Source organism: Scomber scombrus, chromosome 14 (genome assembly GCF_963691925.1).
Source record: "Scomber scombrus chromosome 14, fScoSco1.1, whole genome shotgun sequence".
Taxonomy (NCBI): Eukaryota; Metazoa; Chordata; class Actinopteri; order Scombriformes; family Scombridae; genus Scomber; species Scomber scombrus.
Genome location: NC_084983.1, coordinates 13,358,839 through 13,373,936, shown reverse-complemented (window position 1 = coordinate 13,373,936; position 15,098 = coordinate 13,358,839). Strand labels below are relative to the sequence as shown.

General features: G+C 39.0%; 1 protein-coding gene across 1 annotated transcript; it reads left to right on the top strand.

The window, feature by feature from the left end:
* The first annotated feature begins 9,100 nt into the window (after positions 1–9,100).
* On the top strand, positions 9,101–14,529 carry inpp5kb (inositol polyphosphate-5-phosphatase Kb). Its single transcript, XM_062433678.1, has 12 exons — positions 9,101–9,321; positions 9,891–9,995; positions 10,150–10,258; positions 10,629–10,745; positions 11,165–11,340; positions 11,433–11,544; positions 11,633–11,742; positions 13,327–13,540; positions 13,670–13,807; positions 13,894–13,977; positions 14,081–14,185; positions 14,461–14,529. Exons 1-12 carry the CDS (start codon positions 9,101–9,103, stop codon positions 14,527–14,529), a joined length of 1,560 nt encoding a protein of 519 aa, XP_062289662.1.
* The last annotated feature ends 569 nt before the right edge of the window (positions 14,530–15,098 follow it).

Here is a 15,098-nt window from a genome sequence, read left to right as displayed (position 1 = left end):
TCCATTTGTGTCATACTACTGCAGTGTTTCTATTTGTTGTTCAAATCGATCTGCAAGTCTACAAACAGCAGCTGCAAGGTTGAGATTGTGCTGAGGGTGTTATGTTGTCTCTGCTCTTCTCCTGATCTACCAGCTAGGTGGATTTTTCTTCCCTGATATCTCCTTTAATAAGTTGAGGCAGTGATTGGCTTTTCTGCTTCTTTGTGTATGCGTGCTTCTGTATGTGTGTGTGTGTGTGTGTGTGTGTGTGTGTGTGTGTGTGTGTGTGTGTGTGTGTGTGTAGAATCTGGTCCTATTTTTTCATTTTCCTTTCACCAGATCATCAGTCTGTTCAAATGGGTTTCATGAAAGTGAATTAAAACTCACTTCTGAATTCAAATATACAATAATACACACACATACATACACACAGACAGAAAGATAGTCTACAAGGATCACTGTAGATAGATAAACTGCTCTTAAAAAGTCAAACTTTATGAGATCTGCTCCAATTCTTGCCCTGACACCCATTCCGTCACCTCCAGTGGATAAATGGTCTTATCCAGCGATAGCAATAACTACCATGACACGTTGGCCTCTTCTTTATCATTACAAATCTATCTTACTCTACTGTTTGTTCCTGTCTTGAGAACAGTTTCAGTAAAGCAGAGCCCAAGCTGACAGTCGAGGATGGTTAAGTTGTTGATTCATTATTTATTAAATGCTGGTTATACTGTGTCTGTATTTGGATGAGACAGGTTTTCTCCAGCTGGAATCTGAAGTCTGTTATTTGTGATGGTGTGGTTTTTCGGTATATGCATGAATGTAATTAAGTGATGTATAGTTGCGTGTCTGTGAAGAGATCTAATGCTGGCTGGGTAATGAGAAAAGGAAGTAAAGGAGCTATAAGACTGAAAAAAGTACTTGTGTTCCTTCTTCCTCTTGTTGACGTCTGTTTGGCCTCGTTTGTCCTCAGTTACATATATTATCCTCTTTTCCATCCTCTGTTGACCTTTCTTCTGTATCTTTTAACATCATGGAAACTTATTAGAGGAAGCAGACAATGTCAGAAGGCCAATGCTGTACCATCATGCTGATTTATATCACCACAAATGAATACAGTTGGATGACAAAAATATAGCCAAAAACTGCCCTCACAACTACTACACAATTAGAGTTCTCCTTGATGAAAAAAAAACGATTTTGATGATTTCCTGCAGTGACATTCATGTACACTAGTATTAAAGACAAAGTCCATTTTACTGCAGCTCATTAATTGAAGTTGTTGAGTTTTAGAACAAAACTACGTAGAGTTGGTCATCCAGCCAGAGTCAGCTATCTGTGTTTTTGTTTCACCTTCATGACATTTAACACAGAAGCGTAGAACTCATATGATCTCATACATGATTTGACAGGATTTTATAAAAGCAGCATCATTGTGCAGTCATTTGCCTATTTTATATGGTCTGCCTTATAAGCTCAAGCACAGTAGCAAATAAATCAGAATTTAAACTGTTCTTGGCATTAAAATGCAAGCACTCAAGCATAATAGTTAAAACTTCCATTATAATTTCATCAGCAGTGACATTTTCCCATCTCTTGACATTTTCTTTTATCCACGTCTTTTTAATATACCTGTCTGATTAAGCTTATAAACCCGTCCTTGTGAGACATTTTCTGTTGCGTCCTCTTGAAAGAAAACACTGACTGTGGATGTCAGACCCCTCCACCTCTCTCTGTGTCCATCAAGCATCTCACTCGCTGTCTGTGATGGGGCTACCAACTGAACCATGGAGATTTGTGGATGTACTGTATATGTATTGACTTTGTAAATAGTAAATAAATTAATGTAGATGAACATATATATATAGATCAGACTGTCCTGCCAAACCTACAGCACAGCCTCTCAACCCTTGATCCTCTCATTGCATCGCTAAATCTTCAATCAGCATTACACTGACCACGACGACCAATTTGCTCTCACAGGAGGTACTGAATGTAAAGTAAATATTACTGAAATTAAGACATTAAAAAACTTGTTCTTCTGTATTGTTATGGATGATTTTGCTGCAGATTTTAGGAAGTTCCTGCAAAGTTATATCTATAGATGTTTCTTCAATATGGTGCCAGTCAAATATCCTGAAAGCAGTGTAGCTCTAAGTTGTTGGTGACGTTTGTTGTTCTGAGTTGGAGGGGGGGGGGAAAAACATTAAAAACGAAGCTAAAACCCTGTTTTTCCTCACTATTTCCTCTCGCTCTCACGTTCTTCCCTGACAGGGACCACATCTCATTGGCAGGACAGTGTATAAATATATATTTTTGTTCTAAATGTTGTTGTACCTCTGTTGTCAGTCTCTGAACAACACTCGCTTCTCTCACTGAAAAGGAGCCTAAAATGGCAGCTTGGGTCAGTTCACTGATCCACATAATTGGCTGATGGTGTCGGCCCAAAGTGGAGCCTTCAGTACGAGCTGAATTTTGTCCTCCTGTGGTTATTGATAGGGGGCATATTATTCTATGTTTAGGAGCAACTTCAGCCAGGTGCTGGAGGGTTGGAGTTTACAGCTACACAGAATCAAAAAGCAAAGATGATTAGATGCAGTTGTTTAAAAACATAGGTCCATTTAAAGAGCCTGAAGATACCATACAAACGTGTGAGAGAACATGGTTTAACAGAGACAATCTCATAGATATCTGTTGTTAGATTCCTCAATTTATAATCAGAATATGAAACCAAATGAGTCCCAGTCCCCAACTGTTTTTAAAGCGTTAAATCTCTCTCTATCTCTCTCTTTCTCTCTCTCTCTCTCTCTCTCTCTTCTTTCTCTCTCTCTCTCTCTCTCTCTTCTCTCTCTCTCTCTCTCTCTCTCTCTCTCTCTCTCTCTCTCTCTCTCTCTCTCTCTCTCTCTCTCTGCTCTCTCTCTCTTCTCTCTCTCTCTCTCTCTCTCTCTCTCTCTCTCTCTCTCTCTCTCTCTCTCTCTCTCTCTCTCTCTCACTCCTGTTAACTTGTCTCCTGTTTTTCTTTCTTTTATTGTGAATTTGTGCCTTTTTGTCATCTTATCTTCCAATAACACTACTGTACATTGGAGACATAAAGATATGAATAAAAAGAAGCAAAGCAACTATACAAAAGTTCTAATGTGAATTTATTTTTTTTTGCAATGCTCTTCACACCAGATCTATATATCAAATATACCTTCTTTTTTTCTATTTCTCTTTCATTTTAAAAGTCATGCTCCTATTTGCAGAAAGGTTTTGACATGTTAAGTCATTATTCAAAATACTAAAAGTTCTGACAATCCGTTCAAACTTTTACCAATGTTATCTATGAGTGAACTTAGGGATATTGGAAGGAATATTGTAATTCATAAAGGTGCATTAAAGCCACAATGTGTATAATTTGAATATTTGTATTCAGCGCGCCCAGTAGTAAGATCAAAATAATGAGACAGAAGAAGTAAAGAGTAGAGAACTGCTACACATTGTGTGCGATACTGTTGACACTTCACACAGTGAGTGTAGTTCAAACGATTCCCTCTCAAACACCCAAACCTTCATGAGGTTAACTTAGCTTAAGCATAAAAACTCATTACCACAGCTTTTTAAATAAAAAATCCTTATAGAACTCAATAACAGTGAATACTGACTCATGAAAAAAAGCAAATCCTGATTTAAATTGATTTTTCTTGTGGAGTGTCTGAACTGCATGAAAAGTAATTGTAACAAAAAATGGCATTGAAATTTATGGTGAGGGAAAGGGACACATAATTAATCTTGACAGGTGTTTGATTACTCACCAATCGATTGGGACAGTCAGCCAGTTTACTGATCCACCTACGCCACCAAAACAACCAACCAGTTACAAAAAAAGACGATGAGGGACTTTGGTGCAACTTCTACTCTTAAAATCAAATAATACTTGTCAGTGTTAATATGTCATTAAGAAAAGAAACTTTAATACTATTGTCTTTTTTTTTTATTTAAAGGGAAATTATGGGTTTTTTTATAATCTGGACTTTATTTTCCCATCATTTTGGGTCCAAGTGACTAATGGGGAAAAATATTTTGAACTGGGCCAGTATTGAGCGAGAGCACTTCAGCTGGCTGCAGTGTAATCCTTGGTATAATTGTTATTATAAATATATGTCAACAAAAGTAAAAACAGGACATGTTTGCCCCTATTTGTGACATTGACTAAAATGATGGGAAAATAGAAAAATACCAGAATGTCCCTTTAAAGGATCTTTCAAAATTGGGAGAAATATGTTAATTCGCTTTGTTGATGAGAAGATTGATATATCACTTTCATATCTTTATGTTAAACATTAAGGAACCACCAGCAGCTGGTAATTTTATCTTAGCATAAAGACTGGAAACAAGGGCAAAACATCTAGCATGGCTCTGTCTGAAGGTTAAAAAATCCACTAAAAAGTGCCTTTATGAACAAATCATATCTTTACATTTAATCCTTAGAAAAACTGAAGTGTAAAAAGGTAAATTTGGGTTTTTCAACATGTGCTGGACTTTGTATTAGTTGGGAGCAGTGATTTCTTCTTTCTTTCTTCTAAAGCAAACAATTTAAAACGTGTAAATTAATTACCTTTAAAGTTGCTGTCCCTCTGGACAGAGCCACGGTAGCCATTTCCCCCTGCCTCTCGTCTTTAAGCTAAGCTATATTGCTCTCTCCTGGCTGTAGACTTACGAGTTGCATTGATCTATTTATAACTCTGTAAGAAAGGAAAGCAATTTCCAAACATTTCCCAAACTGCTGAACTATGCTGTCTATAAATAGGCAACTGACAGACTGATTAATCTGGTAGCCTGAGGAAAAGATTAAAAGATGGGATTAATATAAAGTTTGATCTATACTCATGAGCGATTCTAAATTTACCTATTGAATATTTAACAATTAGTTCTTAGCAGCCTCTTTTAGTTGAGAATTATTGCCCATCGGACAAACTCTAGATACATCAATGTAGACACAATAAATCACATGCAATTCCCAAAAGTCACTTCATTACCACTAGAACTTTTCATGTTAAAAAAAAGCTCAGACTGACAGACAATATATTCATCATTCCCCATCTTGGCACAGAGTCAGCTCTGTATGAGAAACTACACATTTCATTGTATTTAAATTGAAATAGGACCCATACATTCCATACTATTAAGAAAGTGAAGGATTATTTATGACCATACAAAGAGGGCTTTAGTGCAACAAATACCATGCGTCATGGTGACATTCAATAAACAGACATGTCCATTCATAAATAAGATAATACTTTCTCACTGGGTCCTTAACAAACCTGGGATAATAGCTTGATCCGATGTTATGCTTAAAGTCCAGAGTCGGTTGTGTGCAGGACCTTGCACCCAGAAAGGCAACAGCTGAGAACAAAGTGGGGGAACCAAAAAGAGAACAAACAGTTCAACAACGGGACTCACCGCAGGAAAGCAGGTCCAGTCTCTCAACTCCCCTTTGAAGAACTCCGTCATCTGCGCACAGGGGGTCTGCAGCTTTTTCCAGACACCACAAGAAAGACGCACGGAGACAGGTACTGTACTGAATAGACGATGGTGTTTATGTTTTCAGCAGGTACTCTAAAAAGAAAAAAAGAGAAAGGCAAAGATTTTGAACTAATTACACTAAAACTTGAAGCTGCACACCTTACTGTCTCAAAATGGACTGACATATGCTGCAGTTACTGTCTGAGGTACTACGAGCAGCCATGACATTATCAGTTACAATCAAGTTGTAACTGATATTGTCATGAGATGTCTAAAAGCATGCAGTAGTGTCAGGGTGTAAAAGCGGTTTCTTTGTTCCTGACTTTTTGGGCAGGTGAGGTTCTCAACACAAATACAGGTAGCGTTACAACAAGGCAGAAGAATTCAGTGTTTAGCTCTGGGGTATCTAACGAGAGGCTAAATATTTTACTTATTAGGTTAAATTTCATCACAATGGCAGCACCTTTGCATTATTTCAAAAGCCTTAAAACATCCTTTTGTGACACTGTTTTTTAGGAAAAGTCTAGTAGGGATATTTTACGAGTTATTCGTTTTGTCTATATTCCACTTCCACAACCTCTCCACTCATGCCTCCAGTCTCTTAATTAGCCTGTGTGTGTGTGTCTGAGTGTGGGTTAGGTTAATTATATTGTAGAGATGAAAACCTATTCAGCACGGGACCAAACAATTGGTCTCCATAAGGTCAGTCATTTATTTCAGGATTTTGTAGCACTAAATTTAGGACGAGTCAGGTTTAGAAAGAAATTTGATAAAGCTGCACTAATAAATATATTTTATATCACCACTGGATCAAATGACCACATGTAAATTGAAAGTCTCCCGTAGTGATGATCCATGTGATCAGCCCACAGATACTCTGTATCTCTTCACCTGTACAGAGCATTTTTGTGTCTTTTAACTTAATATTTTAGTTTTACGACCTGTAACTTTACTGTTTTAGTTCAAGCCATGATTAAGCCTCTATACGCGACATATCCTACAACAAAAGGGAGACAGACAAAGTTAGCAACTAGCTAGTGGCCAAAGTGGAGCATTTAGCAACTGAAGATTCACATATTTCCCTCAGGAGATGGTGGAGACCAAAACAAATCAAAACATTTTGTTTTGTTTTTTGTATAAAAGATTGTAGCATGTAATTATACTTAGTGACTTAGCAGATACATATTAATCATTGCAATAAAATGTTTGTGATGATTCAGAGGATTTGATTAATTAGATTGTTGCATAGATAGATGTTATAAGATATATGTTAAGATAGATGCAAAGTCAGGTTTTGAAAGTAGCTTACAATCATTCTGCTTTTGTTTCAAAAAATGGGCCAACCACATGCTCCTGTTGTACTTATGTGATGAACGTTTGAATCTGAAATGTCATGTTGTCTATTTATATTGGCTGTAATGGCTCACTATTCATAAGACTTTTAGGTTTGTTGAGTAAATGACCCCACTACAAGATATTCACTTTGTGAATATGCATAAGAATTAACTATTTTTTATACCACATGAGCCTTTTGAGTAACTTTTTTAAATGGTCCTTGTTTCTGTTTTCACATGTGACCTTCAGGGTACTGTCACTTTAACGTGGCTGAAGCTAACCGTGATTAGACATGATTACAAAGCCATTTCAGAAATGACTTTCAGGCATCCCTGTCAGGTTTGGCTCTGTCTGTTTTACTGGGCTCTAGGTCTGTGCTCTCTGTAAACTGGCTGTAATAAACGCAAGCATTTTTGCTTTCCTTTTCTATTTTTTTTTACACTTTTTTTAGGGGTGTATTTATTTGTGTCCACAGGGGAGAATATGAGCACTGGAAGATTTCAAAGTGGTGGGAGAGACAAGTGCAGGTAAGACGAGGATCCCTTACAGACCTTTTTCTCTTTGTGTTCTGGTTTTGCAAGAGTAAGAAAGAACACGTGAGGCAAAATGGTGATGAAAGCACAGATTACAGGCAGAAAAACGTGTATGAAGAAACACAGAGTCTCCAGAAAAAGAATATAACCCTCCTGTTCAGTGTTTGAATTGCACAACCCTCATAAGTAGCTTTGAGACTATTGGTATGAGTCTTTGCAGGGCTCTGTGATAAAACTTAAATAGTCTTCCATTCAACATTTCTCACTGGACCGGCCAACTCTCTCGGTTATCCACTTAACACTTCTTCATGCTAAAGAATGTGCCCTAAGTCTCCACATGTGATACAGGGAGGTGAAGTGGCAGGGCACCAAGATTAGCATTTTTATTTTGTAAGGGGCATTTTCTTCTAGTTGTTCAGTTTAATTAGTTAATTTCCATCCCTCTTACTTTATAATGTCACCCAAAGTTTTCCAAAAAAAATGTGGTGCAATAAATCTGCTTAGAATATATATATATATATATATATATATATATATATATATATATATGTGTATGTATTCCATCCACATGTTGCGAATTTGTTTACTGTAATGTTAAAGTTCAGGATCTCTAAATTATAGAAGCAAGTATCAAGAGACCATTTATCCTTCAGTTTCTACTGTTTAAAAATTATCATTTTCCAGTCAGGAGGCTACTTAATCATAATATCATGAAATGATTATTATTATTATTATTGAAATCGTGAAAATATGATTCCATTACAGTCATGGTTTTGAACTGTTTTGAACCACTTACTGCTTCAAAACATATTGAGCAAAATAAATCAGAGTGGCTGATTGCTTCATGTATTGTGCACTTCCAAATCCATTATGCAGTTGCCCACTATTAACTGTGCTGCAACACTTGTTAAATCAAATTATTTGAGCTTTCACTCTTTCAAAAAAGCAAAAACATCTGTTTCAGAGCTTATAAAACTGCATTTAACCCTGGATTTAGAAAGGTAACCTTTCACCTATATGAGGAGAGATTGAGGCTGAAAGAAGCTAATGCTATTGTCCCGTCACTAATGCACAACTGCGTTACATGCATTGTTCAGTGAACTCTGCCGATAGAGAGTAAACCTCTTAGGGATCTGAAGGGTTACCCAAGTCTTGCAACAATACTCACAAAGATGAGGGGATCAGCCTCTACACCTCCTCTTCTATTCTCTGTGACTGCACACTCACAGAAAAACACATACACACATTCACATGCCTGTCTCCTGCCAGCGATTACCCTCCCAATCTGTCTCATTCTTGCCCACATTCCTGAGTCAACCCCACTGCTTTGTCAGTCGTCGCTCCACCGATTCATGACCACAGAAGACTCTGCCACAGAGAGGACTACACCAGCACAGACGCTCTTCAACCTGGGCTTTCGTCCCTTTTCATCCTGGCCGGTTTAAAGGACCTAAAACGGAGGCTGCCTGGAGCGCATGAGGAAAGATTTGACTGACAAGGAATCACTTCTTGTTACTTCAACTGGCCTGAGCAGAGCAGAGCCCTCTCACATCAAATAAATGCAATATAACCAACCAAAGTCTGAGGAGAGGCTAAAAGCAGTTCTTCCACTGGATTTTGCTTGTTTGTTCTTGCTAGATTTTTGATTAGAGTAGATGTATATACAACCTTCTTGACTGTCAGGACAGACAGGTAAGGAAGTTCACAGACTCCAGAAAGACCTTTTATCAATCTAAACTCCAAAGATGGACCCGTTTACGGACAGCCCACGCCAGCGCTCAGACAGCATGAGCAGCTCGGCATCTCAGGGCTCGAGGTCCAAGATGCTCCTTCGCCAGCGTCTGTCCCAGCTGCTCACCTGCATAGAGGATATGAGCTCCGATGATGAAGCCAGTGAAGAGGTGTCCCGCACACTGGATGAGGCGTTCCAGCTCTGTGGACGCTATATTCCCACAGATGCATTCAGGTTTAATACACATCTAAACATATAGCTACACACAAATACTCATTTATCAAGAACTCAAACTCGAGTTAATGTTGTAAATGTTGTTATGAGTGCATAGTCTGACGGGATTTTTTTCAGAATTATTTCTGGGTTTCTTTACAATTTAACACTTCTTTCTTTACTTCCACTAGTTCCCACTTAACCCTATAATATTTTTAAAGTGTAGACATTGAAAAAGCAAATATGTTATTGGCATGTATTGAATTTTTGCTTTTTTATGTTTATTTATGTTTTATGTTATGTTCTGCAGACAAAAACAAGCTGTTGAATACTGTATTGTGCATTATAAGATATAGAAATAAAATGGCTTGCAATTGACCACGATTAAAATGTTTTTTTTTTCCTAGTATTATTTGTAGTATTAGTGTAATTACAGTATTAGTATTAGTAATAGTATAGTCATTATTATGACAAAGGGAATACAATAATAATGTAATTCAAACTTAGGGATGAATATAACTTATAGTGTCAATATTGTCTCTTTTTCCATCACTTTAGTCAACTCTTGTCTTTACTAAACACACTGACAGGTTGCACGTAGTGACCTGGAATGTGGCCACAGCAGAGCCTCCTGAAGACATCACGTCTTTGCTGCAACTGGATGTCCAGCCCCCCGCAGACCTCTATGTGATTGGGTGAGAAATAAAAAATATATAGACACTCAGATTTAAAATTGGACTAAATTATGAAATTATCTGGTGAGAAGAACGTAAATAGAGCATGCAACACTGGAGCAAAGCAAAGATGTAAGTGAGCTGTTTGCTATTTATTTGTGTTGGTGTATGTCAGCCTGCAGGAGGTGAATGCTGCGCCAGTGAGGTTCATCTCAGACCTGTTAGCGGAGGACTCCTGGAGCCACATTTTCATGGACACACTGGCACCCAGAGAATTCGTCAAGGTGAGAGAGGACAAACAGAGGAGAAGGGAAATAGTACAATGTGTACAGGTATAATTACAAGTGATATACTGTACACAGTACCAGCCAAAAGTTTAAACACACATTCAACCTTCCCTTGAATGAGGAAGTGTAAACCTTTGACTGGTAGTGTATATATGTGGTTATGTGGATGTGAAAACTGCTGGTATTAAATCATAGTGTCCAAAAGGTTTCTGTAAAGAAAAGAAAATGATGTAAATCCATGGAGCTACTATGCTTAAAAATCATATTTTCAATATTGTGTACTAACATGTTGTAAGAGTACAAAGAGTACAGTAAAACTTTACAAATCACATAAAAAATACTGAAATGTCTCTCCATCTGTGTCTAGATCACATCTGTGAGGATGCAGGGTTTGCTTCTGTTGGTTTTCGCCAAACAAATTCACCTCCCCTACATCCAAAACATCCAGACCACCTACACTCGTACTGGCATCTTTGGCTACTGGGTAGGAATATCACACTGGGAGCACTGGTTAGAACCTCGAAGACAGCACGATGAAACTCTGCACACCAGGAATCCCATTGGCATCAGATTCTAACATGTTATGAAAGGCCTTTTGTTTTTGTCTAGTGAAATGTGCAACAGCTTTGACAGTATGTAGAGTGATCACAAACAAAGAAGACTCAGTTGTAAAACTGGTAAAGAGGTACAATGGGGCAAAAAGACAGACTGAAACATAATCCAAGTTACAGAAAAAAATAGAGTAATGACCAAACTTTTTCACCTTGGTTAAGGGAGGGGGGGCAATAGCTAAAAATATTTTCAAGGTTTCTTGGAAGCAGTGCACAATCCAACTCTCACACATCAACTGTGTGGAAATCAATTTCTCTATCTTTTACCTCACATTATGTTTATCTCTGTCAGGGGAATAAAGGAGGGGTGTCGGCACGTTTTTCCTTCTACGGCCACATGGTGTGCTTCCTCAACTGCCACCTAGCAGCTCACATGAACTACGCTCTGCAGCGCGTTGATGAGTTTGAGTACATCCTGGAGGCACAAAACTTTGACATCTTTGATACCCCACAAGTCCGTGACCACAAGTTAGTAAACCTACATGAATGCGAACACACACACACACACACTCATATGCAGTGTAAAACATATGCACTAAGGCTCCACCCCTCTCTCACAGGGTGGCGTTCTGTTTTGGCGACTTGAACTTCCGTATCGCAGACCATGGTTTGCACTTCCTGCGCTCTTCCATCAACAGTGACCGCCTGAATTTGCTGTGGTCCAAAGACCAGGTGATATGTCAAAATTAGCACATGCACACACACACATAATTAAGTGTGCTAATGCTAATCCTTGCTAATTTATTTCATATTCCTGCAGCTCATCACAATGAGGAAGAAGGAACCTTTCCTGCAGGAATTTGAGGAAGGGCCACTAAACTTTAAACCCACCTACAAGTTTGATCGAAACTCTGACACCTATGATACCAGGTAACATACACTACAAACAAATGTATTAAACTTTCAGATTAAGAGACTGAACAAATTTTCCCAAACATGCACCCAACATTCATCTGTGCTCTTGTTTCCATTTGAATTTTGCAAAGCAATCCGAAGACATGGTTGGGTTTTAAATAAGAAGCACTCTTTGCTTTTTATGTTGCATGCCCCACAATCCGTTATTTCTATAGTCACCGCACAATCCTTTTCCCTAAAGCTTCTGCCACCACATCTTCAGTTGAAACGACACATATATATCATCTGGCAGACAGAGAACTAAAGCAATAAAAACCTTGTGTAGATGAAATTGGGAGCAGCTCTTTCTGTGAGTCGTACAAATTCCTGACACTAGCGCCATGTATGTGTCTCTCTCAGAAAGAGCACTGTGGCGCTGCCCCTAACCATGTACAGACCCAGACCCCTGCAGCGCTGCAGCACCACCCTCCTCTTTCTCCTCACCTCCCTCACCTGGGGGCTGCTGTCTGTCTGGTTGGGGGCCTGGCACAGGGAGCTAGACCCGCCAAGGTGGGTGTCTCCATAGATTTTGCCTTTAGAAATAAGTGAGTGACACTTATGGGGTTATATGCTGTACATATAACCTACAGTAGCAACTGGAGACACTGACAAGACATAAACAGTTTAGTTAATATCAGAGAATGACAGACATGATCAGTAATTTTCATTCATAGTGAAACTCAAAGTGCTACAGTATTAATAACATAGAGCACACCGTTTTCTTGAATAGAAAGGTTTTGAGGCCTTTTTTTAAAAAGAGAGATTGTGCTGCCCTCAGATGGTTAGGGAGGCTGCTTCACAAGCATGGTGCAACAAAGCATACGGCTCAATCCCCTATGGTGTGGAGCTTAGCACTGGGGGCCCAGAGGAACAGGCTGCTGGCGGAGCTGAAGGTGCAGGTGGAGGTTTGTGGGGTGATCAGTTCCTGTAGGTCGGGAGGCACATGTCTACTGATGGATTTGTCTGTGAGTAGCAGGACTTTGTAGTCAATCCTGAAGCATACAGGGAGGCAGTGCAATGAAAATGTGTCTGTTTCACTGCATCTGACAGGGTTAGAGAGGGATGGACTTTAGAGATGTTTTTGAGATGGTAGAAAGAGTTTTGGAATAGATGTGGTCATCAAAAGTCATCTGAGGGTTAACCCTAACACCCGCTGTTTAGTGACAGATTAGAGTCATTAGACCTGAGACAACTCCCTCCTGCACCCAAAGCACTGCACTGTTTGCACTTGCATAATGTATGTGTAGCTTTTGATAGTGAATGTGTGTATACATAAGCTGTAAAACTATGTCAAAAATGGTATTTCCCACTCCTGTGAGCACTGTGTGTCCATAATATGCATCATTTCTTCACAGCATGCCTCACTGTAGGGATAGTACTGCATGTGCCTGTATGTGTGAATGTGTGTAGTTTGTATTCTTTAACAGCATCGTTTCCAACATGTTTATGTAAGAAAAAGATTTGCAAGTTATAAAGAAAATTTGGCAGAAAAGGTAAGCATTGAAAACAGAACGTTATACTCAATTCTCAAAATATAATCCTTGCTTTTGCTTTGCTCAGTGGTAAGAAGAGGAAGCCGGCCTGGACAGATCGGATCCTCTGGCGTATCAAACCCAAAATTCTGCCATCAGAAGATGATGATGAGAATGCATCAACTTCTACTGATGACGGACAGGATGAGTACCCAATCCTTGTCAGCCAGGATAAATACACCAGTGACATGAGCTACGGAGTCAGTGACCACAAGCCTGTCATTGCTACCTTCAGTGTGGAGGTAAGGGCAGGGTCACTGTCAGACTCTAGCACTTTGTGCTGTGCTTCTCAGGTGTGAATCAACAAATCTAAGTGTGCATCTTTCCTTCTAATAATGTGGAGGTTTTTTTTCCTCTTGACTGTCTCACAGCTGAGGAAGTGCTTTGACACACCAATGGTGCACGTGTCCCCTGTGGGTGTATGGAGCGCCGATCAGGATGCACTTCTGACCTACACTATCCAGGAGGACTTCATGTCCTCTACATGGGACTGGATTGGCCTGTACAAGGTACTGCAACAGACGTAAATAAAAACACAATGGTAAAATAATAAAATACAACACAGAATTTAACTTATGGCATTGTTGTCCTGCAGGTGGGATTCAAGAGTGCATCTGACTATCAAACCTTTGTTTGGGTTAGAGAGAATGAGCTGCCAGAGATAAATGAAGTCATACAGGTAAAGTGCACGTTAGGTATTTGTTTCATGTTTGAAAACCACTTTAAATTACAGACACTACAGTATATGAACGCACGCTTCATTTTTACGCATGTGTTTGCAGGTATCTGTGGATAAGGATGAGATCCCTCTGCTAGGTGGACACTATGTTTTGGGTTACTACAGTACAAACATGCAAAGCATCATCGGCCTCAGTGCTAACTTCCAGGTGAGTGTACCTCTACTGCTCCAGTAGTTTACATATTATATTATATTTAACATAATTTTGTGGCGATATGGTGCCTGTTGAATCACTGATAACTACTACATAGGACATGACATAAATAATTAAATTCTTATATTATAACCTTACATTTGCCATTGCATTTGGCTGTCATGATCACACATTTACTGAACTGTCATGAGCACCAAATAGAGATGTATGGATTATTCTGCTAAAACTCTTCATGCAAAGCAACATGGTACCCTGTTTCGATCTTGCAGATCCTGGAGTCAAAGCGTGCCGTCATGGAAGGCCTCGTTCCTGACAACGTAAACGGGATCAACAATTAAGAACACATACACTCCGGTGACACATCTAATTCCCCTCCTTGTAAATTCTCATAGAAGTCATTCAGACTTTAAAATGACCCAACATCTGATCCATCATCTACTCAACTACTGCTGACTCAGTTGAGAAAATGGTAGCATCACATGGACTGGAAACACCAATGTGTTGTTTCCAACTTTGCTTTCATGTTCACCTCAAGTCAGATTCACTCTTTCTAGAGCACTTTCTCTACTCTGTAACGAGGAGCCGACAAGCTTATCGGCCTGCATTTTTATCCAGTCAGAGATTAGAGGAAAGTTAGAGGAAATACAGGAACAAAAATGCCAAACTGTGCAGTGGCTTTAACACAAAAAGTATGTTTTTGAGAGTGGCCATGACAACTGCCCGTCAATATGCTCCTAGTTTCAGTAGTTTTTGATTTGGCCTACATTAGTGCCAGTTCAGAAGTTTGTACAACAAGTAAAAAAAATCTGACAACATCAGGAACTATTGTAAAGAAAACACAGCATGTTGATGTAGGCTATTTTACTTCATATGTACCATATTAAGACAGAGAGATGCACCTAGTAAA

Bases quoted from the DNA above. Each gene is read 5' to 3' on its own strand.
- inpp5kb (XM_062433678.1), top strand. From the start codon at position 9,101: ATGGACCCGTTTACGGACAGCCCACGCCAGCGCTCAGACAGCATGAGC. The intron at 13,808-13,893 runs GTACTGCAACAG...GTTGTCCTGCAG, and splicing joins ACTGGATTGGCCTGTACAAG to GTGGGATTCAAGAGTGCATC. The intron at 14,186-14,460 runs GTGAGTGTACCT...TCGATCTTGCAG, and splicing joins GCCTCAGTGCTAACTTCCAG to ATCCTGGAGTCAAAGCGTGC.